The sequence below is a fragment of the Equus caballus genome, chromosome 2 (genome assembly GCF_041296265.1).
Source record: "Equus caballus isolate H_3958 breed thoroughbred chromosome 2, TB-T2T, whole genome shotgun sequence".
NCBI lineage: Eukaryota > Metazoa > Chordata > Mammalia > Perissodactyla > Equidae > Equus > Equus caballus.
The window spans coordinates 31,433,362-31,460,852 of record NC_091685.1 but is presented as its reverse complement, the minus strand read 5'-3'; the positions used below and the strand labels follow the sequence as shown (position 1 = coordinate 31,460,852).

The following is a 27,491-nucleotide window of genomic DNA, read 5'->3' as shown; positions in this document are numbered from 1 at the left end:
GTATAAAATATAGGGCTGTAATGAGGTTCAGTGAGCTAAGCCACATGATGCACGAGGGTGGTGTGTGGGACATATCAAGTGCTCAAAATCAAGGGCTGCTAAGATGATGACAATGAGGAAGATGACGACAATGACAAAGATGACCTCTAGTTTGGAAGGGCCTCTGGAGGTTATGAGTCCAGTCATCAGAAGAAAGCATAAGATTAGGAACCACATGTTTAAGGCTCTAAGAAGTATTGCAATAAAGAAATGGTTGAGTTTTGTTTAATCTGGTGTTCCCAATATATCAGAGCATAGAACCTGCCGCCCCGTTTCCCTACTACCTACTACCATCCCATGGAACCCACTTTGGGAATGGCTGGTCAGGTACTTCTCTCATTACCAGATGAGGAAGCTGAGGCTTAAAAAGGGTGCAGGCCCTCACTCAAGGTCACAGGGCAAATTCCCGGCAGAGACGGGGCTGGAAGCCAGATGCCCTCCTAACAGTAATGCTCTCTTCACTCCCCCAGCAGGAAGTCACCCCTGGCCACCAACCACAGTGAGTCCTCTGTGCAGACACTGCATCCCAGACAGGCCTCCCACCCCCGCCTCCCTTCTCCATCCTCTGGAGGAGCTCAGGGCACACAGCCGCGATTTCTTGGGCTCCTGAGCCAAACAGAATCAGGAAGACAAAGCCTTTGCTGGGAAAAACCATATTCGAGAAAGAGACTGCAGGGAATACGAAAACTGGAAATAGCTGACTGGCTAGAAGTGGTGGGAGGGAATACGGTGTTATTTATTTTTTCTGTTATTGTTGTTTTAACGTTTGTACAACAAAAATGTGAAAAGAAGGAATATGCCATAATGTATTTGAAAGTCAAAAAGTTTGTTTAAAAATCTGTATTTGGGATTCTGGGTGGCGTGTATCCGCTTGGCAGGTGGGGACAGGGGGCTGCAGTGCGTCCATCCGCCTCTTCCTGACTCTGTCTCCATTTCCTGAGATCACAGGGGAGGACTGGGCGGAGCGAGGACCCGGGGTCACCGACCCCTCAGAGGGGCGCATGCGAGCCCCACGGCTGCCGTGTTAGTCCAGGGTCGCTCCAAAGAGGACAGACCTTTTCTGGACACAGAGCATTCGAGCCCCCAAACTTACCCTCCCCGTGACCTCCCACCACGTCAGAACAAAGAGCGAAAGGGTTGATGCAGCTTTGATCTCCTCTCCTCCAGGGGAGGGGGAAGGAAGGAAGGCTGAGAGTGGACTGCGAGTGGAACTGAGCACCGGATCATCCACCTTTGTTTCATACTTGAAGGTGGAACGGACTCCTTGGAGGGACAACTGTTCTGGAGAAAACAAAGATGAAGCTCGTGATAGTTCTGACACCTTGTGCTCTGTGTTCCTGAATTAATTGGAAATTATGAAAATGTACCTGGTGAGGAGTTGGACAGCTCAAGACACGCTGGTTAATAATTTAATGACGGCGGAGGGAAACTCCCAGGAGATGTGCTGGAGGATATTAGGGTGAGCCTCAGGCAGGCAAGTTTGCTGTCTGCAGAGGGGGCCCCACCCCTCCCCAGCAGATCCAGTTGAGCTCCCCAGACAGAGCCCAGAGGCCTCCAAAGGGTCACTCACACCTTGCTGTGACATCAGACCCCCTCTCCCTTGGGGATTCTGTCCCCGTCCCTTCACGTCACTCTGACATGCAAAGCTTTGCCTCCGGTAAAAGAAATTCCATGCCTTCATCCAGTGGGCACTGTGCGGAGGGAGTATTTTCCCCAAGACAAAAATCTTTTGGTGCAATGGGCCCATATCACACAGGTGGTCACCCTCCCACCCCGCCGTCTATAAGGCCCCTTTCAGATAGTGGGAGAAGGGGGCACATGGAAAGAGCTCAGGGCACGGAATCCAAGGACCAAGGTTTCAGGCCAGCTCTGACAACCAGTGGTTCCTGAGCCTCAGTTTCCTCATCCGCAACATGGGAACACCAGCCCCTGCCTCACAGAGACTGTTGTGAGAGCTAACAGAGGTAGGAAGTGTCATTTGCCCATCACAGTGCCTGGTACATATTCAGGGGTCAAAAAGGGGAGCTGTTATCTTCAGAGGATGGAAGAGAGGGAAAGGCTGTGCAGGAGAAATGCTGTCCTCTCTGTCTGCTCTGACACTTGATGTCACAACCCAGGCACGTTGTGACACCGCCTGTCTGGCACAGCAGTTGGGCCTTCAGGTTCCGGAGTCACATTTTCTGGGTTCAGATGCCAACTCTGCCACTATTATTTGCTGTACGAGCTTTGGCAAGTGACTTAACCTCTCGGAGCCTCAGTTACCTCACCTGTACATCGGGGGACCTACGATGTGGGACTGTCTGCAACACTGAATGAGGCGCTGCTCGTAAAGAGCTGAGCTAGAGGCCGGCAGGTGCGAGACTTAATAAATGTTAGCTAGAATGCAGTTCGGGGGCACAGCAGGGGGCCGGCCCCAGCCTCTCCCCTCCTCCCTCATTGTCCTGGGTCCCTGGCACCAGGGGGACTTGCTGCTGACAGCCCAGCACCCGCAGCCCCAGCACAACTCAAGGATATGATCTTCAATTTCTGATGCCATCTTGTCACAGTTGACTCCATAGTCCTTGTAATCATCTGAAAGAGATTCGGCAAACAGAGACATGACCTTGGCAGTGAAGCCTGCTTGTACCGGGCACTGCAGCACTCCCACTGCTGAGCAAGACCGCAGCTCCTCTGCCCTTGGGAAGCCCTTCCCTCCCCACCCCTGACCCAGGCCCTCTCACCCTCCGCCTTCAGGGCCGCTGAGAGCATCTCCACACACTTGTCCCGGACAGAATCCCCCGTGAGATAGCAAGGCGCCAGGAGGCAGACGGAGGGGGCAAAGGTGGGGCTCGAGGGGCTGCTGGGTGTTCTGGGGGTCTCCGCTTTTGATTTGCTGCTGTTTGATCTGAGGATGACAATCAGTAATGGTCATTTTGACATTAAGCGAATAAAGCATTTATTGAGCACCATTCTAGATGTTTCTATGGATGATCTCCTTTAAGCCTCATAACAAACCTGTGAGGTAGGTACTATTTGAGACACCTGACATGGATCATCTCATTTAATCCTCATAACAACCCCATGAGGTTGACACTATTCTTACCCTCATTTTAGAGTTGCGTTTTAAAGTGAATTTTAGAGAAAGATACATGTAAAATACTTTGACTCAGGTCACACCTCTGGAAACGAGTAGAAGCAGAAGTGAAACCCAGGTGGCTGAGCTGCGATACCAGGCCCTTAACCAACCACCACACCCTGCTGGTTATAGAACAGGGAAACGACGACGCCAGTAACCAGACGACAGTCCCTTCATCATGCACCGCGCTAGCTGCTCTCTCCCCAGGCTCTCCCTGAACCATTCATTTGCTCATTCAATAAATATTGATGGGCACCTGTTCTCCAGGTACTTTGCTAAAGACAAGGGAGAAAGCAGACAGGTGAGAAAAGCTCCCTCTCTCAAGGACGTCACAGTCTGGTGGGCAGTGAATTTATCACCATTCAAACGATTACCACCATTACGGAATGGGGAGCGGGCTCTTGCCATGTCCAGGCACTGTGCCACACTTCAGCAGCTTTTTCTAATTTAATCCTACAGCAGTTCTCGGAGGGAGAGGCTCTCCTTGTCCCCATTTCCAGCTGAGGGAACAGAGAGTTACACTGCTGAGATCTGCTTAAAGTTCCCCTGCTAAGATCCAAACCCAGGTCTGTCTGATTCCAACGCCTATGCTCTTAATTCCTATGAAACACTTCCTAAGAATAATCCCATTTTGGTTTTGGCTTAAAAAACCACAAATATACATATGCATAGATGCACAGATGACTGCAAGGATAACCACGTGTCTTGGCTTGGGCCGCCAGAACATAGACTTAAACAACAGAAACTTAGTTCTCATACTTCTAGACACTCGCAAGTCCAAGATCAAGGTGGTGGGCAATTTGGTTTCTGGTGGGAGCTCTCTTCCGGGCTTGCAGACGGCCACGTTCTTGAGAGCAAGCGAGCTCTCAGGTGTCTCTTCTTCTAAGGACACTAATCCTATCAGATCAGGGCTCCACTCTTATGACCGCATTTAACCTTAATTTCTTCCATAAAGGCCCTGTCTCCAAATACAGTCACATTGGGGTTTGGGGCTGCAACACATGAACTTGCGGGGGCGGGGGGGGGAGTCACAAACATTCGGACCACAACACCACGTTCATAATAATTCTCTCTCCAAGATGGGATTATAGGAGATTTAAATCTTTTTCTTTTGCTTATACATATTTTCTAAATCTTCTATGAAGAATATATCAACTTGTATAATGAGAAACTCTTTTCTTGTTTTTTGTTTTTTAACACTGACGAGCATGAGTGGTCATTCGGTGTTGATGGCTCAGACAGGCTTCCTGTCCTCCTGTTCTCAAGGAAGTGCCAGCAAAAGGTAGAAGCAACCCAAGTATCCATTGAGAGATGAATGGATAAACAAAACGTGGTATATAATACAGTGGAATATTATTCAGCCATTAAAAGGAATGAAATTCCGAAACATGCTACAACATGTATGGACTTTGAAGACATTATAAGTGAAATAAGCCAGATACAAAAGGACAAAAACTGTACAATTCTACTTATATGAAGTACGTACAGTAGTCAGATTCATAGACAGAAAGCAGAATGGCAGCTGCCAGGGGCTGGGGAGAGGGGAACGGAGTTAGTGTTTAATGGGGACAGAATTTCAGTTTGGATGATGAAGGACTTCTGGAGACGGGTGGTGGTGACCGTTGTACAACAATGTGAATGTCCTTAATACTACTCCTTAATACTACTGAACTGTGCACTTAAAAATGGCTAAAGTGGGTAAATTTTATGTTACATCTATTTTACCGCAATAGAAAAATCTATATAATAAGTGTAATGAATGAGAGCAGCCATCAAACCTGAAATATGCAATGACAACTAATCTGTTTTATATATTTGGTAAATCTTAATCCATTTGAAATGATAAAATATCTTTTTTCTCAGACTGAAAAAAAAAGATTAAAATGGAAAACTTTGTTATTTGTATTTGACCACAATAAAAAAAGTAAAAAAAAAAGAATGAAGTACTGATGCATGCAACCACAAAAAATCGGGTCAAGGCTCAGACTCCAACTGGCGGTGGTCCCTTTCAGGTCCTCATGAAGAGAGTGCTGGGCGATGTCACAAGAGGCGTCGTCCTCCCGCATCCCAGAGGCGGCCCATGCCAACAAGCATCACGATGCCAGGGCTTAAGAAAGGTCAAACAGGTCACACACTACAGTGCAATTCAGTCCAAGAAATTCAGCAAGGGATGGGGAGTAGGAGTTGCGCACTAGAGGAGCGGGCATTCTTGGCAGAAATGCCTGGAAGCGTGGAAGTCCATGGTTTGTATGTGCAATGTTGGGGGGCTCAGGGCAGCTGGAGCGTGAGCGTGAGGGAGCTGGAGAGAGAGGATGTGGACAGACTCTGGGGCTTGTGAAGGATGGTAATAACAAAGGCCACCACTTACTGTTTGCTATGCGTTCCTCTCTCTAACCCTGAGACTCACACATGACTAGCCCCATTTTACAGATGAGGGGATGGAGCACTGGGAAGTGAAGTGACTTTGTGAGAGTCTCACACCTCCCTCCCTTCCAGAGCTGCCTCTGCACTACTCTTGGGGACAGGGCCCAGTACTCAAGATGTCACTGCCTTCATCTCTTGGCTGTTCCCCAGTCTCATCTTTCAGTAACCCATCAGGATCTGCCAGCCAACCCTCATGCCTCCTAGGAAAAACCGACTCATCGGAGCTGAAGAAATGAGGGTCCTTCCTTCACTCCAGGGTCTTCCCACACTGAGCCCTCGTGGAAGGGCCCAAAAGGCTGACGCATTTCCTAACTCCAGGGGGCACCATTCGCATTGTCACCTGTGTACCCCTTGGAGTTGCACAGTGGACAACCTGGGCAGCCACACCAGGCAGCTCTGGAGCTATGGTTGTAGAGGACGCTGGGCTTCTGACAGTCTTTCAGCCCCAAGGAATTGTGTCTGAGAGTGAAGCTGACTGAAGAGCCCAGGCTTCTCAATGCTACAAACCTGAGGTTATAAGAGAATCCCATTCAACAGCCCCCCGAGCACCCCTCAGTGTGGATTCTGCCAGTGACCTCTTTGTCCTCCAACCCCTGCTGTTTCACCTGACCTTGGATGCCCTCTCTCACCACAGATACCCTTGGACTGCCGGGATTCTTGTGTTCTCTGGAGCTCTGAGGCTCCTCAAAGCTGTCTCAGTGCTGCCACGGGGGCGGGAGGGGGGCGGGGGTGGTCTGGGGAGGGAAGGCTCTCATAAGGTTGACATTTTGAATCCCCAAAAACTCATCCAGAGGGATTCCCTAGCTTTTATTTAATTGTTAATGCAGTTTGAACCTTACTGTTCTAGATGAACTTACCCTGGATTCTACCCAACCCTGACAACTGGGTGGCCTGGCAGCCAGGGCACAGGGACAGCGAAGCTGAGCTCCAACCAACTCTCCCTGGAGTCAGATTTCAGCGGGAGGGAAAGCTGGGGTGAGAGGCTGGGATGGTATAAACTCTGATCTAAGGGGCTGCCTGCGACCAGAACCAACGTCTCTGCACAGCCCGTCCCTGCCCCAGGCTCTCAGCCACAACAGCCACAACAGCCCAGAAGCTGCTCGCCCTGCATCCTCTTGCCCCCTTACCGTCAATTTCCTTTTCAAAAACTCACAGCTGATCCCAGCATTCTCCTGCTTCTGACCTGCTAATGGCTTCCAGCTGTTTTCAGCATAAACTCCAACTTCTCACATGGCCTTCCAGCCCCTGCACATCTGGCCCTGCCTCGCCCCTGACCTCATCTCACGCCAAGTCCCCTAGGGCAGGGTTCACTGAAGCCCCCTCCCCCTCGCTGCTCCTGTCTGTTCCTCAAACACCCCAGTCACTCCCGGCATAGTGCCTTTGTGCTGGCTGGTCCCTCCTCCCGGAAGGCTCGTTCTCCTCCAGATTCCCCTGTGACGGGTGCTTTCCTGCCAGGCAGGCCTCGGCTCCAATACCACATCCTCAGGGAGGCCTTCCCTGACCACCGCGGCCAAGTGCACTGTTCCTGCTTGTAACTCTCTAGCACGTGACCTGATTTCTTTCATTCATAGCACTGATCCAAGTCTATAATTAACTTGTTTATGTGTTTATAAACATTGTCTGCCTCCATCTCCAGATTACAGCTTCCAGCGTATAGGGACCCCGTTGGCTTCCGGCACCTGCAACAGTTCTAGGTGGGCACCTGATGACTCCTCGTTGAATGAATGAATACAGGATGAGTTGAGGGAGCTGGCCACAAAGAGGTGAAAGGCACGTCCAGGGGGTCTAGGCAGAGCTGAATTGGGCAGGGGACAGGTCCTCTTTGGAAGACCAGTGGCTCCATTCCCTGAGTTTAAGAGAAGGATCTCCCTCTGAGCCAGCATCTGTCAACTCCCATGACCTGGGCCATCCCATCTCCCACACCTGGGATGGAGTCCCAGATTCTTCCAGGCACCGCCCCTCACTGACCCGTGGGCCCCATCACCACACTCTCAAGGTCCAGGACCCAGCTGTGGGGAACCACCAGGGGGAGCTTGGAGCAAGCTGCTAGGAAGGAGTCATAATAACAAACAACAACGAGAACTGGTCCTTTGGGGAATGCCTACCCTGAGGTGGCATATTAATTAAGAACCCAGGCTCCAGAGCCAAACTCCCAGGTTTAAAGCCTGACGCCACCACCTTGTAGCTATGTGACCTTAGGAAAGTTCCTTAACCTATAGCTGCCTCAGTTTTCTCATGTGTAAGATGGGGATAACCATAGTACCCATCTTATAGAGTTGTTGAGAAATTGAAGCACCTAAGAGAATTCCAGTAACGAAGGATTAGGAAACTTACAGAGATTACCACGTTAAGTGCGAGTATTGTTACCAAGCACTAGGCATTTATTGAGCACTCACACGGGTTACAAACAGTGCTAAGCATTTCATTACCTCATTGGAGCCCCACAGTGACCTTGAGAGGAGGTCATAATTATACCCACCTTCCAGATCAACAGACTGAGGCTCAGAGAGTTGAACTTACTTGTTCAAGGTTATCGAACTTGCAAATGGCAGAGTCAGACCACAAGCGTAGGTCCGCCTGCCTCCCAAATTCTTTTCAACACATCTCACCGCGTCTCTAAAAGGCAGAGGGTTTTCCAGAGTCCCCTTATGCGGCCTAGGCTAGGCTGCTTGCTTCATTTTCCCCCCACCTCCTTGGCAGGGCACTCCCAGTCCGGGTCCCTCCTCCTGGCTAGGAGCTGGCTGGCTGGCTGGCTGGCTGGCTGGCTGGAATTCGTGTCTGGGTGGCATATCCGGCAGCCATGCTCATTCTGCTTTCAATGCACACGATTGGGAACTGTGCCAAACTGCAGAGAGGGCATCACTGGAGTGGGGGCGGGGGTCTGGATTGATCAACAGCTTCCTTCTGTTCCCTGAATGTGCCAGCGCCAGCACCAGCCTGTGGTCTGACACCGCCAAGCCCTCAGAAGACGCTCCCGCCCCAGGTCAGAGCAGAAGCACCTGGAGGCTCGCTGCTCCTGCGCGCCACCTCGAGGGCATTTCGGTTACTGCACCGCCAAGCAAGCATAACTGCTCGGTGAGAAAAAAAAGTGCACCAATTCGGACAGCTGGGTCCTAAGGGCAGCTGATAAAAGCAGCCTTCTTCCCTGTCACAGGGATGCCCCTCATGGTCTGCTCCCCGGGACTCCAGCTACAGTTCCCAGAGCACCAAGCTCGCTCATCCTGCCACACGTCTGCACGCGTATTCCCTCTGTCCTCTCTTGGCTTGTCTACCGGCAAACTCCTATTCAGCTTTCAGTGCTCAGCACACACTCTCTTCCATGAAATCTCCTGTGACTTCTCAAGTCATACTGAGACACTCTTCCTATGTTCCCATTGTTTTACAGCTTCAAAAAACAAGCATTTTCGCTTCTGCTTCTACACTAGTGGTTAGCTGTACCAAGGAAGAGATCTGAGTCTAAAATCTCTGCCTGGCCTTAGGGGTCACAAACTGGCTAGCTACAAATGTGCTTTGTTTGCTCTACTGTGTCTCAGAAAAATAGGAATGTGCTGCCAACATTTAAAGTTGGGAGTGTCCTCTGACAATCTAAATGTCCAGCTTTCCTTAAAAAATTGGAAGACGTGGAGCGCTGGACTTTGGTTTCTACAAAGCAACAAGCCGCTGGGGCTGGGGAGTGGGCGCCCCCTTCAGACGGGCAGGTGCTCTCCAGTTTGCCATGGTCTCCTCTAGTCACCCAGTGTGTGCACAAGCCCTTGACCCCCGGAGGACGTTGAGTTTGCAAGGTGTTGAACAAATGTGCTCACTGAATGAATGCATGGGTGGATGGATGCATGCATGCATGCATGCATGGAAGAGAAAGATGAAATAATAGAGAAGCAGAGAGTGCAGGAGCCAGTCCGGGTAGGGGATAAGGTGAATTTACAGGACTTGCTTCTGTCCCTTTGGGTGGCCCACCCCCAATACTGACCCAGCAGGAAATGGCACAACTGCTGGAAAGACAAACATATTCTGCTCGACTGAGCTTCAGAAAGAGAATGCATTATGGGATGGAGCCAGGAGACGTCAAGGCCACAGTCAAAGTCAGGAGAGGAGCCTGGAGGTATAAATCCTTACACAAATGTCGAATGTTTTCATTACAGCATCAAACCCAGAAATGGATTAGTGGTCAGTGTTTCATTTTGGGACAGAACGATCCTTTGTTATGCAGGGCTGTCCTTCACATCCCAGGACATTCAGCGTCTCTGGCCACTGCCTTCCAAATGCTGTGGCGCTCCTCCCTCACTCCCACTGCAGACTAAATGTCTGTGTCCTCCCCAAATGGAAGCCCTAACTCCCAGTGTGATAGGACCTGGAGGCGGGGCCTTTGAGAAGTAATCAGGTCAGGATGAGGTCACGAGGAGGGGGGCCGGTGATGGGATTAATGTCCTTATAAGAAGAGGAAGAGAGACTGGAGTGCTCCCTCTCTCTGTCTCTCCCTCTCTCTCTCCCGTGCAGACACAGAGAGAAGGCAGCTGTCTGCAAGCCAGGAAGAAAGCTTTCACCAGGAACTGAATTGACTGGAACCTTGATCTTGGACTCTCCAGCCTCCAGAACTGTGAGAAAGAAACATCTGTCGTTTAAGCCACCCAGTCTATGATATTTTGCTATAGCGGTCCAAGCTGACCAAAATAACCCCCAAGTCATAGTGACAACCGAAAATACCTCCACAAATTTCTAAATGAACCTCATTGAGAACCACTGGTCTAGAACCAGGACGACACTGGAGCCTCCATTCCTGGGCCTTACTCATGACACACGCGGCTAATCGACCAGAGAACTCACAGTCTTACTGTGTGGGTCTAGGACTCAGAGGCAACATGATGTATGAGGTTTCCTCCTCTCCTCTGCCTTGGGCTTCCTCCGTTAAAGCAGAGAGAGGGACACACATGGAACAGGACTTTGGGGATGGAGAAGTCCATGGCTTCCTTTACCTTTCCATCGACGGCCTTTTTGGAGAGGAGGTGGCCGAAGACTTGGAGTCCACAGAGTCTCTCCTGAAAGAAGAGAAATTGGAGATGAGACTCTCTCGTAGGCCAGCATCAGCACTGATCTACAGAGTTCAGAGGCTGGGGAGAAAGCATCCCGGAGCCAGGCCTGCTGGAGTGAGGATGGTGGAGCCTACCTGGACCACAGCTGCCCGGGAGAGGAAGCTCCAGGCAGTGCTGGCTGGCCACCCTCACCTGCCCTCCATCCAGTGAAGCAGTACAAGGAAGGAAACCTAATACGCACCAGATACATTACATGTGCTACGTCATGTACTACTGGTTATTAATGACATTCTCAGCAGGCCCCTCTCCTCCTTGCTATCTGGCAGGCTTTGGCTAGTGGGGCCCACGGAGATTAGAATTCCTAGGATTGCCTATTCTCATGAGGACCTGGAGAAGACTGGCTTCAGTCACCCTCACAGGCACCTTAGGAGGAAGAGAGGAGAAGCACGTAGGCCTTGAAGATAGAAGAGCTGGGTTAAAAGAGCAAGTGAAAAAACAGGGTACAAAATTAGATGCGTGCAGGGACCGGCCCGGTAGCGCAGCGGTTAAGTTCACACGTTCCGATTCTCGGTGGCCCGGGGTTCACCGGTTCGGATCCCGGGTGCAGACATGGCACCGCTTGGCATGCCATGCTGTGGTAGGCGTCCCACATATAAAGTAGAGGAAGATGGGGACAGACGTTAGCTCAGGGCCAGCCTTCCTCAGCAAAAAAGAGGAGGACTGGCAGTAGTTAGCTCAGGGCTAATCTTCCTCAAAAAAACCCAAAAAACAAAAAAACAAAATTAGATGTGTGCTGTGCCTACAGTCATGCAAGAAAACCAATGCCTAGATCGAAAGAAAATACACCCAAATGCTAACCATGGTTATATTACAGCAATGGGATTACAAGTGAAATGTTTCCCCCCATTTTCCAAAATGCACGTAGCTCCATTCTTTTTATGATACAGAATGCATTTTTCTTTTATCAGTTTTACAAAATTAATCTGTTTGTAAATTGTTAATTCCCACTCCCCACCTCAGTTACCAGCTCTCCTTTTAATTCCAGTGCATGTGTCACCTGCTAACACACTAGAGAATTTGCTTATTTATTATATGTATTGTCTGACCACTCCCCATGTAAATTCTGCAAGAGCAGAGTTCGGCGGGTTTTGTTCGGTGGGTTTTGTTCGTTGTGGTGGACGCTGTCTGTGCCACACCCATGTTCCCTCGGCACTCACTCTCCCAGCGCTGGGACCCAAGGGCTTCCTTCTACAAGCTCCCTTGGGCCTCTGCACTGGAAGTGCTGGGGAGTTAATGACCCCAGGAGCAGCCCTCAACCAGACACGTGGGAACTGGCGGATCAATACCCCGGCTGCCTTGTCCCTCACGTGGGCCACCTTGAGGTGTGTTCTCCACTGTTCCCCAGTAGGATTTAAGCCCTGGTCACCCACAGCAGTAACCTGCTCACGAACACACCGCGTGCTGGCTTCCTTCCCTTCCGTGTCTCACTTCCTCACTCCTCTGTACATTTTCTGAAATCACGTCCCAAATAAACCCCTTGCACTTGACTCCATGTGTCAGGGTCTGCTTCTGGGGAACCTGATCTAATACATTCACTGATGTATCCCAAGCAAGCAGAATGATGCCTGGCTCAGAGGAGCTGCTCTGTAAAAAGTTGTTGCCAACTGCTGTGAAGTCGAAAAGTACAGAAATATAAAAACTTAAAAAGTGGAAAAAGAAACCTCTTGAGGTAACCGCTATGCGTTTAATGTCTTTCCTTCCAGATCTTTTCCTACATGCACACAAACATATATAACACTTATAATTTAAAAAGAGAGGCACCGGGGGCTGGCCCTGTGGCACAGCAGTTAAGTGTGCATGTTCTGCTTCTCGGCAGCCCGGGGTTCAGTGGCTCGGATCCCGGGTGCAGACATGGCACCGCTTGGCAAAAGACATGCTGTGGCAGGCATCTCACGTATAAAGTAGAGGAAGATGGGCATGGATGTTAGCTCAGGGCCAGTCTTCCTCAGCAAAAAGAGGAGGATTGGCAGTAGCTAGCTCAGGGCTAATCTTCCTAAAGAAAAAAAAAGAGAGGCAATGACATGAGTTGTTATCCCACCCTGCCCCTGGGCAGGTCATCAATTCCCTCACCTGTCAAGCGGGGAGAAGCTGACCTACACCTCGGGGCTGCCTGGGAAGAAGACATTACATCATTTACAACCCTACAGCAGTTCCCAGCAGAACGAAGTCCTCCAGGCTCCATAATCCCAGGCATCTGATTTCCTGTTTTCCAGCTTGTGCGATGCTCCTGCATGGATTTCTAGCTCCCACCTCATCCTCTCCGTGGTCTGGGAGACAGTGGGTGAGGCAGCTTCAGGGGCTGGCCTTAATTATCCTGCGGACCAGACCCATCCAGCTCCAGACTTTCACCCCGGCTTAAACACACGGGGAGGCCGCAGAGGGGGAGAGAGGAAGAGAGACCCTCCTCCACATCCCGCTGCAATCCCACACCAGGCCCTGGGTGCTCCTCTGTCGGGTTCCTCCCCGAGTGCCCCATGGGGATGGCAGGTGCAGGCCAGAGCGGAAAGCCAGAATTCGTGCAGTGAGAGGAAGAAGGGAAGACAGGACCCTCTACCCCGAGACTCAGCCTTTTCTGGCCCTTCCTCATTGCTTTTCTTTTTAGAACAAACCAGAAATATTCCACAGTTACTGAAAATGATCATTATGAAAAATATTCAGGAACATGAAAAACTGCTTAGAATACAACAAGAAGATAAACAAACAGGGACGTAATCGTTTGTACGCTCTGCCTGTAGGAACGGAAAAATTACGTGCGTAAGTAGATCAGGACTGGGAGGGAAGAGGAAAATAAAAGCTGTTTCATTTGTTGGAAGTGGTATACTGAGGACAAATACTTTTCATTTTTATGTCAAATTTCAATAATGTGGTTATAGTGTTTATATAATAAATAACGATAGTGAATTATTAAGAAAACTAAAAAGAAAGGAAGTTCCCTAACTGAGCTGAAACGGGACCCCTGCCGACTCGATCCTCCCAGAAAGGTGGGGAGACAATGTCACGACTCTGCTCAGCCACAGTGACAGCTGCACTTCATAGCTTCACAGCTGTGGGCGGTGAGCTGGCATCAAGAATTCCACATCCCAGGAAAATGGTTTTAGCGTGCAGGACTATTCTGTGCATCGCAGGATACGGAGCATCCTCTCTGCTCTAAGTTATTTTTACAGCGAAAAATGGGAGTAGTGTGGTGGGGGTGCACTTCCCTCCTGGTCAAGAATCACTCCTCCGACAGCGTGTTTTCTGCAGAACACTTATTTTACAGGATTATAATAAGCATTCATTTAAAAAGGAAAAAATGTTTCAGAAACACCTGCAGTGGGGCCGGCCTGGTGGTGCAGTGGTTAACTGCGCGTGTTCCGCTTGGGCGGCCCAGGGTTCACCGGTTCGAATCCTGGGCGCGGAAATGGCACCACTCATCAGGCCATGCTGAGGCAGCGTCCCACATGCCACAACTAGAAGGACCCACAACTAAAATATACAACTATGTACTGGGGGTATTTGGGGAGAAAAAGCAGACAAAAGAAAAGAAAAAAAGATAAAAATGCTGATGTATCACAGATGGTATTGTCCATACTATCTCGTATTATCTAGTACCATCAGATACTGTTCAGTTTTATCTCATACCACTTCCTTATCTATTAGATGAACAAGACTCCCCCCGCCCCGCCAAGAAGTTAAGTGATTTGTCTAGTCACATAGGGAGTAGGTAGGATTTATTTTTATATGCATAAAGGTTGTTATCTACCATGATGGATAAGACATTTGGGCCCTGGAAAGCCATGCAATTTTGGGGACCCTGGTTGGGGTGGGCAAGAGAGAACGGGCACGAAGTTGAGACAAACAACCGCTCTATTTGTCTCAGCAGAGGTCTGGGGTCTGACAGATGAAGACTGGAATCTCACTCTGTCACATAATGGCCGTGTGATCTTGGGAAAGCCCTGGCTCTCAACCTTCAGCTCCCTCATCGCTGACAAAGGTGGAATGTCAGCTGTTACTAGGAAACAACGCTGATGGTGCCAACGACCCCTGATGGGTAACTTACGTCTAGACAGGAAGCGCTATGAGCGAACTATAAATAACTAGCAGAAAACCAAAGCTTCTGAGGCTGCCCCGAGTGCCGTGAATCTTGCAACTGGTCCTCGCCCTTGCTGGGATCCTGGAAGCTTTGTCGCCGGGACTGTTATAGCATCTGGGCCATGGGGCTTCTAAGTCAGGGGGTTCCCATCCATTGCAGTCTCATTCCCTGCAGCTGGGCTGTCATCTGCCTGGGTCAGAGAATAGCTCTGGACACGGTGCCGGCCCCTGTGAGGACTCTGGCTGATGAGAAACACCTGAGGCTGCCCTGCTGGCACAGCACATCTTTGTCTCCTGTCCCTGCCTCCTTCTCGGTGACGCCAGTGCCAAGGAGGCCTTCTGGGGTCTTGTGAGTCTGTCTGGTTGAGCCAAAGAAGACTCCCAGAGGGGGCCCCCTAGGAGATAACAATAACCACCTCCTGGGGGGGGGTGAGGATTAAGCGAAGTTATATGCACAGAGCTGCTGGCAGAGGACGTGACAAGTGTTGGCCCCTTTCTCTCCATCCCAGAAAAAATACCTGTCTTTGGGCTCTTCCCGTTTTTTCCTTGGTGGAGAAAGGCCTGCTTCTGGCTTCCAATCGGAACAGTCAATCGCTTTTTCCTTCTTCTTTGCTTTTTCTCTTTCCTCTCCTCTTTCTCCTTTGGGGGGTCCGGGGGAGTCTGAAAACAAAAGGGTGGCATTGTTCCTCAACTCAGCTTTGTCTCAGCAGGACCCAGCACGGCTTTGGGGAGGAAAAAGCAAAGGGCAGGGTCAGGGACAGCCACACACACAAATATAAATTTATACACAAGATGCATATACAATCTGCACATATGGTGCAAATCCACACTCACACAGAGGACAGAAAGACATGTGCACACACCTAGGCACATACTTGTACAAATGTGTATATACAGACGTGCTACACATACAAGCACACAAGCACACAGAGATCGTGCCTAGGCACATGTACACAAAACTCACACGTCTACAAATCTTGCACTTGCGTACACAAACATGGACTCCCCACCTGAGGCCATCTGTCATTTGTTAAGTCACTCAACAGACATACGCTGAGTGCCTGCCAGGCATAGTTTCAACCCAGATACAGGGAGGAAAACATGGCCCAAGTCAACCTCCCCCCCTCTCACCCAGCAGCCGCTTCCAGTTTTTGATGAGGACTTTGGCCAAGGACACCACCTCCTTGTCTGAGCAGTGCTTGCGGACCCCATTAACGGCAACTCCAATCCTGGTCGTCTGCGAAGCGAGAGGGTTAGGAGCTGGCCTGGGAATGGACACACGGAACGGGCTGCCCCCACTGGCAGGACCTGCCCCGGCTCAACCACCCCTTCCCCCAGCCTCAGCCTCTCCAGAGCCCCAGCTCTGACCTGTGGCTGAGGTAATTAACCTGATCCTATAACTGGGGCCCTGACCTGTGCCCTCACTGAGGTCCAGTGCCCAAGGAAGGCCCAGCCCCCTGCACTGAGGGATAACTGCGGCTTTGGAGAAAAGCTGAGGTGATGGTGGTGGGTTTGGCTGGTGACGAGGACCCCGCCCCATCCCCCACCCCCTGGTGTCTCTGAGCTCGAGTTTCAGCTCCAGACACAGCTCTGGCTACAGCTTGGGCCTGTGCCAATTTTTTCAATTTTTTTTTCTGGGCCAAGAGCTTCTGGTAATGTTTGGGGGCTACATGGGCAACACAGGGCGGGATCTAAAAATGGGGGCCTTTCCCTCTCCGTGGATCACTGGCCTCTTGGATTCCACAGGCCCAGGGCCTTGAGAATTGAGATTTTTGAGGACAGCAAATCAGTCTTTCTCTCAGAGCCAGAGGGTCCCCTTGGAAGGTACCCCGCTCCCATGCAGATGCCTCAGGCCCCACCCTCAGAGCGCCTCAAGGTCTCCCCCTCCCACCGACCCTCCCCTCAGAAATTCCTCCCAGGTCCCACTCTTGGAGGTCTCCCTCCCTCACCCCCAGAGTCTTTCCCTTCCCCAGGTCTCCCCGCCCCCCACCCGCCAGGCACTGCCCCCAGGGCTTCCCACCCCCACCTCACCTGGAGTAGCTGGATGGACATCTGACAGCTGTTCAGCTTCTTCAGAAGATCGAGGGCCCCTTCCTGTGGAAGGCCACAAGGTGAGGACCAAGGGCGGTGGGTTCTGCCCCAGGCCCCTCTCTGACCACTGTGTGGTCTTGGTGGGAGAGAGGCGGGCAGGAGGCATGGGAGAGACTGTTCCAGCTGCAGGATATGGGCAGACAAGTGGTTGAAGGACAGGCAAGGGACAGAGAGGGAGAGAGGAGGAAAAGATTCTGCCCCAGACCAGCTCCCTAACTTCATCTCCCACCACCCTGCTGGGTCCAAGTCCCTCTGAGCCAGTGTCCAGCCCTGAGCCCTCCGGGTGGTTCAGCTGTTCTTTCTACTAGGCATGCTCTCCCCTTCCCCATCTTCTCTAAAATTAATCACTTCACAGTTTATTGTTATCGCTTTTGTGTCTGTATCCTCCTCCCCTCACTTCCCAAGTGGGAGTTTCTACAGGGTGAGGATGGCGGCTTCTTTTTTTTTTTTACAGCTTTATTGAGGCATAATTGACCAATAATAAACTGCCCATATGGAGGCTGGAATTTGATGAGCCTTGACATCCGCATACACCCATAAAACCATCACCAAAATCAAGATAAGAATATAGCCATCATCCTCAAAAGCTTCCTTGTGCCTCTCTCTAATACACCCCTCTTGCACCTCAACCCCAGGCCCAGGCCCCCACCGTTCTGCTTTCTGACACTAGAGAGGAGCTTGCGTTTCTAAGGATTTTCTGTACTGTAACGGACTCTCTTTTGTCTGGCTTCTTTCACTCAGCATGAATTATTTTGAGATTCATCCACGTTGCTGCATAGATCAATAGCTCCTTTTTATTGCCGAGTAGTATTCCTTTGCATGGATATACCATACTTTGTTTATGCATTCATCTGTTGACAGGATTTGTGGGCAGTTTCCAGTTTGGGGCTATTACAGATGAAGCTGCTAGGAAGATTCACGTACAGTCTTTGTGTGGACATATACTTTCATTTCTCTCGCATAAGGAGGACTGTTTTAATCTCTGAGGCCTCGGGGTTCAGCACACAGCCCAGGGGTCCCTCAGTGAATGAATAAAGCAGAAAGCAGAAGGCGGGAGGGGAGAGCAGGGGTGGGGGGGGGTTCAGAAAGGGGACTCAGATGTGAAAATCTGCTGGCTGCCAGGCCCCGAACAACCTCTGACTCATTTCAGCCTTGTCGTTTCTCCCACCCGCTTCCTAGAAGCCAACCACAGTCTCCTGTCCTGAGATCAGTTTCCTGGGGAGCACGAGCCGACCGTGCCCTGTATGCCCCTTGCCCTGGCCCCACTGTGGGGTTCCAGCTGCCAACCCCGGCCCTGCCAAGCTTCCTGGATCATGTCCCAAGATCTGCCCTCTGTCAGTCCTCAGCCTCCCTTAGCTTGGGCTCACAGTGTGTTTTCAAAAGTGTGACCTGTGTGCATGTACACTTAAGGGCATGACTCTGTGTGTGCCAGTAATTAAAGGCTTACTATATGCTGGGCAGTGTGCTAAGTATTTTACCTACATTATCTTGTTTAACTCTCACAACGACCACCCTATGAGCTAGGTATGACTATTAGGGTGCCGTTTTTTTTTTTTTTTTTCCACACAGAATTATCACCCCATTTTCACAGAAGAGGAATCCAAGAAACAAAGAGGTTAAATCATTTGCCCAAAGTTACAGGAACTGAGCTGGGATTCAAACTCAGGCCTTTTGGGCTGGAACCACTATACAAACTGTGTAGGTATGAACATAGATCTGTGTCCCGTCAAGGAATATCAACATGGCTAAGTGCAGTGGTATGTTGCTCAATGTTTAATAATTCTCAAGGGGGAAAAACCTCTGATCTGTAGTGTTTGCCAATTTCTATGGTGTAAATACTGCTCCCATGGCCAATTTCAAGCAACCAACCAGCTGGCCCCAAAGGAGGTGCTGGGAAGAGATGGGCAGTAGCACACCATTATATAGTATTTCCACCATATCGATGCAATAGATGTAAATCACCTCTAGACCATAGGTGACAGTGAAATGTAGAAAAATAATTGGGAAGTGATGATTTTGGAGTATTTATTACCGTTATTTTTAATATAATTTATTTAATTGTAAGCACATACTTTAGTTTTTAAAACAATGGTTGTATTTAACAACCGGCTTGCAAAATTCCTAAAAATTTAACAATCGGTGTTAAGCCAGTTCCAGCTCACCACTGGGCGTGTGTCTCTGTATGTCACACTATATAACTGGGTGGAGGAAGATTGGCAAGGGATGTTAGCTCAGGGCCAATCATCCTCACCTCACCAAAAAAAAAAGAATTTGTATATAACTGGGTCATGCTGGAGAATAGCCCTGAGCCCTCGTTGTAGCTAGGCTCACAAAGCCATGTGCAAGTGTTGCCAGGTGTGTCTCTCTGCATGCACGTATGGGATGTGTAGCTGATGGTATTTCTGGTCCGGGGTGGAGCTGTATGTAGTGGCTGGAAGCCCAATGGGTCTATTTGTCTTTGTGGGATGATGCCTGTGTTATAACTTCTGAATGCGTAAGTGTGGCTGTTGGCTAAGTCTGTAGCTTTGCCTGGCTGGGTGTAGCTGTGTTGTGTGCAGGCGTGCAGTCGTCCTTGCGTGTCTTTCTGTAAATATAATGGTCAGTGTGTCTGTCATGTCAGAGTCAGTAGCCACGTCTCATATGCAGTTATACTCATAGCTGTGTGTTTAACTTCTGTGTGTGGCTGCGTGTGTGTAGCTGTTTGTTGTGTGTAATTACATGTGCGTGTAGCTGCGATTGCTGGTGGTGGGTACGTTTGAAGCTGTTTCAGTGGGTGCACACTCACAGCCTCTGACAAAGCCCTAAGGGCTGGGACTTCTGTAACAGGCAGTAAACCCTCCGCCTGAGCTGCAACGTGGAGGATCATCTTGTTCCAGGAAGTGTGTCCTCCTCCCCTCACCACCACTGGGCGGGCCCACTTTCACTCCCAGAGTAGGCCCCACCTCTCGGCCACGGGCCCAGAGCTCTCCGTGCCCACCCAGATGCTGCCAAGAGCCCAGGCGCAGACGTGGCTGCACACTGGCTCTGTGTAGCCGCGACACGGCGGCCAGACTTGCATCTTTCCTGGAGAGACCTCTGGGTACTTCCACAAGAACCCATCTCAAAAGGACACCATGTCCTCCTCCCATTTCACAGATGAGGAAATCGAGGCCCAGAGAGGGAAAGTAGAGTGGTGGGCATAGGGGCATAAAAGGAGGGAGAGGAGGCCAGGGCAGGCCCCTTCTTCCTCAGCCAGAGCTCTGCTGGGAACTGAGCCGCATGTCTCAGGTCTCCTAAACTCCCCAGCCTCCCACCCCTCCCAGTCTCCCCCCCTCCCCCAGAGGCCCAGAATCTGCTGGCCCAAAAGTGGGGTCAGCAAGGCGCAGGGCTGGGATAACCTGTCCACTTGGGTGGAACTTAGCTCACAAGACCTGGGCGGGCTCTGCCGCCCCCAGTTGGGAAAGTGTCCCCATGAGGTGAGGCTCAGTTTTGCTGATTTTGGAAGGTCCTGGAATGAGGGCGGGTGGCACCTTAGAGTGTGAGAGTGAGAAGCTTCCAGCATGGCAGGTTTCTGTGCAAATACCGAGCCATCCTCTAACTGAGCACCAGTCAGAGTGCTACCAAGGGGTTTTCAAACCCATCTCACTTCTTTCCCCCTCACCAGCGTCGACCACCACGTCCAGTGCCACTCCTTCCTAGGAGGCAGGTAAGCTCCCCTCCTCCTCACAGAGGAAGAAACTGAGGCTTTGGCCTTTACACAGGCACCAACTCCTCACCGCCCATGTCTGCTCTAGGGCTCCCTGACGCTCCACGACTCCAGCCACTCTTCCCTCTTCTCTGCTCTAAAACCTCCCTTAGGGTCCATCCCTTTTCCAAGTTTCCAGGGTCACAGAATGTGCTGGAAACGCAGGTTCTGCTCCAGCACGTGGCTATGGATGGTGAGAGGAGGAGAGCCCTTTGGGCTACCACCACCCCCCCGCCCCCCGCTCTCTTCCCTCCCGGGGTGTGCCCACCCTCCCTGACCCAAGGCCAAGTTTGCTCTGGCTAGGCACCCAGGCGGCCGCCGACCGGAGGCAAAGATCATGGGGAGGATAAACATTAACTTCAAGTCGCCCTGCGCTCGGAGTTCCCGGCACTGAGTGCCCAGGGACCCGCAGGTAGGACCGCCAGTCCCTACTCCCCCCATCCTCCGGGGCCCAGTCCCCGCACCGCCCAGGCCTGTAGCCCGCCCCCTGCCCCCGCCCGCGGGCCCCGAAGGCGGGCGCTGCGGCGGCCCCGCACCTGTTCGGCCCCCGCCCGCCGGGCCCCACCCCGCGGCCCAGCAAAGGGAAAGTTGCAAACAGCACCGCTCCTGCTGGCGCCCCAGCTGTGGGGTCGTAAGATCCGCGGCCCTTCGCCCCTCTCCCCTAGATCCGTTCCCGGGCTGCGAGATAGACGCTGCACAGCACCCCTCATCAGCTCAAGTTTCTCTGCCCCTTCCCAGGCCGCCCAGGATTTTGTTCCCCCCGTCGCCCCTCCCCCCGCCCGCCGTCGCCGCCGCTCCCCGGGCTTTGCACACAGCTAGTCCCGGGACGCCGAAAGTCCTTTTCCAGGTCCCGGTCTCTTCACTTGCTTTCCCAGGCCCTGCACAAGCCACCCAGCGGTCCCCGAACTCTACAAGTCCAGAGGGACGTGCACCCAGAGGGTCTTCGGGGCCCGCACGATCCCCTCGGCGCCCCGGGCCATGCACACGCCCACCCCGAGGTGCCCAGCAGTCCCCAAGGGGCGCTGAGCCCTGCACCCGCCGCGCCTCCCTCGGGCCCCTGAGTCCTGCACGCGCCTCCCGGGCGCCGGGCCAGCACGCGCCCCCGGGACTCGCCGGCTCGCACGCGCCGCGCCTCCGGGGGCGGGGGCTGTGGCCCGAACTCTGCACCCTCACCGTGTTCTTCCTGGCCACCATCTTCTCTAGCTTTTTGGCGATCCTCAGCAGCTCCTCCTCCTGGCCCATGGTGGCCCGCGACGCCCGGCGGGGCGCGGGGCACGGGGGCAGCAGCTCGGCCTCGGGGGCAGGAGGCGCAGAGGCGGAGGGCGCGCAACCCGCGCGGGCCCCAAACACACACGACACACACGCCTGGCGGGGGCGGGGCCCTCCCCCCACACCCCCCTCGGCCGGCCGGCCTCCGAACGTGGGGGAGGGGTGGCTGCGCTAAATATAGACTTCAAGGACTTGCTCGGGCAAAGATTGCCCGCGCCGGCCAGTCGGGCCTCCCGAGAGGGACGAGGCTGCGAGAGAGGGCCCTGCACCTCGGGCCCTTCCTGGGGGGCCGGGGGCTGACGGAGATTTGGGGAGGAGGGCTCTCTGGCGAGTGGGGAGGCCGTCGTCCCGGGACAGGGGTGGCTGTCGCTGCGCGGAGGGAGCCTGAGGGCGCCCCGGGGGCTGCGGGGAGAGTTCTGGGCTCCCGCGTCTCTGCTCGCGGCAGCTCAAAGCGGCAGATCGAGCTCCGCGCTTCTGCCCCGGTGGAGGCAACTTGGCGCGCTGGGATCGCATTTTTGTGCGCGATCATTAAATCGAACTCGGCCCTACTCTGTGCTCCCGCGTAGATCCAGGCCCTCTGTTGCCGTTTATTTGGTTCCTTACAGTGAAGTTCTGCGTTTCTACCAAGTCCCAGTGCTGCCGTCCGAGTAGTGAGGGCTGGGGAGACTTTGAGAAATACTGACCCCGGGACGTGGGCACCCTTTATTTATTCAGGGTCCAACCGCTGCCTTCCCAGTGGGATCGGGTCTGGAAGGGTCCATCTTGGGCGGAGGGAAGGAAACAGAATTGTGCCCCCACAGCTACACACACATCTCTGTACCCGTGGAAGGACCTTACAAGCGTCCCCAGCGGACCCAGGAAGGGTCCTAAACAAGTGAGTTTAATTGACAGAAAATAATCTTTCGGGGGGTGGAGGGAGTGTGCTTAGGGACCTAGAGGCGAGGCGGGAACACTGGTCCACAGTGTGTGCAGGGCGGGAGCTGGGGGTGGGGCGTACAGTGAAATCTCCAGACCGTCCTGAGGGAACCTTGGAGAACCCCATCCCAGCCCGGGCCACAGAGACAGCGCCGGTGTGGACCCATCTGGCTTCTAACTGCTGCTGTGGGACCTGGGAGGAAAGGAGGAAGGGGTGGGTCTTTTCATTCATTCAACGAATATGTATTGAGTGTCCAGGCAACGAACAAGGCAGACCCAGTCCCAGCAAGCTTGAGATTCGGTCTATGGGCAAGAGAAACTCTAAACGAATTTGGACACGATCAATTCTGTATTATCACAACTGGGGTGAGGGTCGGGAAGAAGGGGGGGATACGTTAAGGACACGTTTGAGGGGACCTGTGTCAGTTAGGGTGTCATCTCCTCTGAAGAAACGAAGTGTAAACTTTGGGCCCGAGTGCAAGGTGGGAGTTGAGGGGAGGGAGGGAGTGTTCACGTGAGAGAGGAAGTAACATTCGTTCAGTCGACATATATTTACTGAGCACCTACTATGTGCCAGGCAGTTCTAGCCCTGAGCATCCAGGAAGGAACAAAATGCTCCTGGAGTTGCAGCAAAGCTTAGGGATGGGACAGTGCTTGGCTGTCAGGAAACCGGTGTGGCTGCAGCACCCAGATGAGAGGAGGGTGGGGAGAGGCGGGGTCTGACCACGCAAAGTATTATCGGCCACTTTGAGGAGGTTAGGCTTTAACGGTTTGGGGTGTGAGGAGGTCTCCTGCCAACCCTGTTACAAGTCCCTCTGGGTTGAAGGGACAGCTGTCTGCAGTTAGTTAGAACTGCCTTTAAAAAAACAAACAAAAAAACATGTGACATCAAAAGAACCCGATGCCCACATCATCAGGGCTGGAAGGACACTATGAAAACATCTAGTGCAACCCTCTCGTCGCACAGATGGGAAGACTGAGGCTCAGAGAGGCCCAGGGTCACACTGCTCAACCATACCAGACACGGTTGGTACCCACCACATCCCTTCTGCCTGCTGTCCTCCCTGGAGGCCTCCAGCGGGCAATTCCTGGACACTCCTCGGACAGCTCCCCACATCTGAGGGCTCCAGGGCAGGCTGGAGGCGCTTGGGAATTGACACCCCCAGGAAGGACCCCTCAACCAAGGAGAGACCAGAGGTGGTGGTAAACATGCCAATCTCTTCACTCTCAGTGGGATAACTTGAAGGCATGTTCTAATCAGTATAGTCTCTCAAAGGTCCCCAACAAGATAAGCAGCCCTAGTGGCACCGGGTGGTAGCCCCTCATGGATACACTGTTGCTTTTTGACCTTCTCTTTCACTTCCCCACCCCCTCATTATGTTTCCTGGGATCATCTCTCAAATAATAAACTACTTGCCTCCAAATCCTGTCTCAGCGGAAATCAAAATGAGACAGGGACGGTGGCAGAGCTAAAACACGTCTCCAGACTCCTCATCCAGTGCTCTTTCCTCCACACCAGAGTTTCTCAACCTCTGCACTATTAACATTTTGGACTGGCTAATTCATTGCTGTGAGGGGCAGAGCTGTGTACTGTAGGATGTTTAGCAGCATCCCTGACCTCTAGCAACTAGATGCCAGTAGCACCTTCCAGTTGGGAGCAATCAAAAATGTCTCCGAGGGGCCGGCCCGGTGGCGCAGCAGTTAAGTTCACACGTTCTGCTTTGGCGGCCTGGGGTTTGCCGGTTCTGACCCCCGGGTGCGGACATGGCACTGCTTGGCAAGCCATGCTGTGGCAGACCTCCCACATATAAAGTGGAGGAAGATGGACATGGATGTTAGCTCAGGGCCAGTCTTCCTTAGCAAAAAGAGGAGAATTGGCAGCAGATGTTAGCTCAGTGCTAATCTTCCTCAAAAAAAAAAAAAAGTCTCTGCATTGCCAAATGTCCCCTGGGACAAAATCGCTGGTGGTCGCAAACCACTGCACTTCACCAGCTGCCTCCCTTACTGAGTCCCGAGAAAATTCCCAGCCCTAAGATTCCCTCCCCTTCCCTGTTACTCTTCCGATCACATAAATGAAACCAGTGGAATTTACTCAAAAAAATCTTTTATTAGAGAGGAGTGAAATAACAAGTCTGAGGCAAACAAAATCAGACACTGAGGGCTCAGAAGACAACCCTGTTCCTGTGGGAACACAGACCAGCCAGGTCTCCAGAGTAAACAGCCCAGCCTCCTGGGACAGACTGCTGCGTTGGCCATTGGCACCCTCTGGCGTCCCGTCTGGCCAGGGCCATCCCTGCCAGGGCCCAGCGCCCAGTGCCCGTAAGGCTGAGGTGTTAGAGACTGAGGATGGCCTGGGTGTATATGTTTTTGATGATGGGGCTGGAAGCCATGGTGGGATTTCTGGCCCTGGCAAGCAGAACCTTCCAGTCTGTGCCCTCCCATTTCTGTCACTCTGCTTTCTCCTTTCTGGGCCCATTCCTCCCCCGAGACTGAAAGGCTCCTGAGCTGACCGAGAGAAAGAGCAGAGAAGTGAGGATCAACGATCCTGGACCATTCCTCTCCTTCCTGCTACATCAAGGCGAGTGGGCACATTCGGGTGAGTCCTACTCTACCTCCTGACTGGGGAATGTAGCAGAGGTCCCCCGGAAGGCTGTGCTGACCCTCCAAGGGGTGATATTTAGAATATTTATGTAACAGCCAGGATAGCATGGGCATTGACCTGCTAGAATGGACACAGGCCACAGACAGCTGCAGGGTCACACAGGTGTAAACCAGCTGATGGTCAGTCTGCCCCTGAGCCCAGCCCCTGGAACCTAGCCCTGCCCACTCCCAAGCCCAACCTTTGGGACCAGCTTCCCAGCAAGGGACCACCTCTGCAGGACTCTTCTTCTATTCATGTGGCATCTGGAACTCAGTAAAGGAATACTAGACTAATAATGGCTGAGAAGACAGTCCCTCGTCTGGCAGAATCCCTGTCTGGACATGGAGAATGACGAAGCAGGCTGGTCCTACTCTTGCGGAGGCCCCAGACTGATGGAAGAAGCACAGTGCTGGTCTGATGAGGGACTGTGGGTTTGGCAGCTGCAGCTAGCTCAGGAGTACTCAGATCCAGCCATACAGCCCCCTGGCCTCTGGCAGGGAATGAGATAGAGGGGAAAGAACCACCATCAGCCCTAACCTGGCAGGGCGCAGTGTCCTCGGCAGGGGCACGGGCCCATGGCAGAGAGGAAGGCCAGCCACAGAAGCACAAGGAACAGAGGAAGCAAGACCTAAGGGAGCGAACACCTCAGCTTTCCAGTCATGCGGCTCAAGTCCTAGCTCTGAATGTTGGGGTCCAGCATAGGGGTGGTCCAGGCACACAACGGCCGGCAAGGAGCTAGTCTTGCAAAAGCTGCACAGAACTTGCTGGGAGAACCCCAGTCCTCGAGCCCTCCCCTTCCGTGAAGCCAACCTGAGGAGAGAGGGATGAAAATGGACATTTACTAAGCACCTACTGAGTCCCAGCTGTTTGTCTCCCTCAGTTTCACAACTGCCCTTTTGTGGGTGGACGAAATTATCCCCATTTTACAGGCGATGAAACTGAGGCTGGAGGCAGCGAAGCCACTTTTCCAATGCCTCCACACTCCAAAGCCCAGGTTCCTGTTATCATACACGTCTCAACAACAAGCATCAACTAAATGCTGGGTGACGGATACCTGGTTATGAACACAGATTTGTGTCTCGTGCCTGACTGTGATGGACTGAAGACGCCAGCTCCTCAGAGACCCAGCTCCTGCCCCTGCCTGGCCCCACTCCCAACACAGACAACCAACACCAGCCCTGAGGAACCCCGGGGAACAAGGGCCAGAGGAGGCTTCCTTCTCGGCACAACTGGCTCTGTTCTGTGCCCACTCCCAGGTTCCTCAGCTACATATGTCCAACTGTTTGAGACTTCGTGACCCAGCAGGGAGAGGCCCGATGAAGGATGACAGCTCTTGCCTTGTCCCTGTCACATCCCTCTATGCCTGAGAGCTGGCAGGCTCAGCGGATTCCGGGGGACTCCTGCACAAAGGGAGGGTCAGGTAAACCAAGGGCTGGTACGTGGCCACCCTAACCCCGCCTCATCTGCAGGAAAGTGATTCCTTCTCTCAGCGCCCAGCCTGGCGGACACAGCTTTGCTCATCCTCCCCCGGGGAGCAGCCAGAGCTTGGGCCTCAGCACCTCTGCCGTCCCTCAGGAACTGGGCTCTCCCCAGCTCCCCCCACCCTGGGCTGGAGCGGGAAAGGGAAGGAGGAGCACCAGGACAGGGACTGGCCAAACTAGGGCTGCCTGGCCCTAATGTACACCAGTCATGGGGAGAGGTCTCCCAATCTAATACACCCACTCTTGACCAACTCTGCCTCCCGGACACCCTGTACCGGCCCTCAAACCAGGGTCCCAGAGCTCCTACCGGCATGTTTCTTCTGGGCAGAGGCTGCCTGGCCGTGGGACAGTCTTCTGGGCTCCGGGCCCCCCGCCGATAGGAGCGAGTGCTCTCGGAGCTGCAAGGCAGGGAAAGGCCAAGGTGACCTCAAGCCCAGCAAGCCCCTCAGAGTGGGGAGACAGGGCTCAGGTACAGAGCAAGGCTGGGGGCTTAGGATGTGTAGAGAGTCCACGAGGCCCCAGGCGGGGTCCATCACAGGCCCAGAGGCCTGCAACTGACCTCCAGAGGGCTCCAGAGATTTCCCCATGTCTATTCTCAAAACTCCAAACTGCGAGGGTTTGCAAGGAAGGGAGG

The 27,491-nt window shown here is 52.7% G+C and overlaps 2 protein-coding genes and 1 long non-coding RNA gene across 4 annotated transcripts in view; 1 reads left to right on the top strand and 2 right to left on the bottom strand.

Annotated features, from left to right (window-relative positions):
* Window positions 1-22,084, bottom strand: part of TCEA3 (transcription elongation factor A3) — a 32,236-nt gene extending 10,152 nt beyond the window's left edge. The window contains exons 1-7 of the mRNA XM_070260744.1: window positions 21,725-22,084; window positions 16,768-16,830; window positions 15,868-15,973; window positions 15,255-15,396; window positions 10,549-10,611; window positions 2,760-2,923; window positions 2,555-2,610 (exon numbers count right to left, since the gene is read on the bottom strand). Of these exons, the coding sequence (XP_070116845.1) occupies window positions 2,555-2,610; window positions 2,760-2,923; window positions 10,549-10,611; window positions 15,255-15,396; window positions 15,868-15,973; window positions 16,768-16,830; window positions 21,725-21,793 (663 nt within the window). The 5' untranslated portion in view covers window positions 21,794-22,084. The remainder of the gene's footprint in view (window positions 1-2,554; window positions 2,611-2,759; window positions 2,924-10,548; window positions 10,612-15,254; window positions 15,397-15,867; window positions 15,974-16,767; window positions 16,831-21,724) is intronic.
* LOC138923210 (uncharacterized) lies at window positions 19,797-22,658 on the top strand. Its single transcript, XR_011436517.1, has 3 exons — window positions 19,797-19,906; window positions 20,471-20,512; window positions 22,535-22,658. It is a non-coding gene; the product is annotated as an uncharacterized lncRNA (long non-coding RNA).
* A 2,164-nt stretch (window positions 22,659-24,822) lies between these two features.
* The window catches only part of ASAP3 (ArfGAP with SH3 domain, ankyrin repeat and PH domain 3), a 44,463-nt gene continuing 41,794 nt past the window's right edge, over window positions 24,823-27,491 (bottom strand). For both annotated transcript variants that reach the window (XM_070260739.1, XM_070260740.1), the window contains 3 exons: window positions 27,165-27,255; window positions 26,714-26,776; window positions 24,823-26,186 (listed from right to left, as the gene is read on the bottom strand). In XM_070260739.1, the coding sequence (XP_070116840.1) occupies window positions 26,756-26,776; window positions 27,165-27,255 (112 nt within the window). In that variant the 3' untranslated portion in view covers window positions 24,823-26,186; window positions 26,714-26,755. The remainder of the gene's footprint in view (window positions 26,187-26,713; window positions 26,777-27,164; window positions 27,256-27,491) is intronic.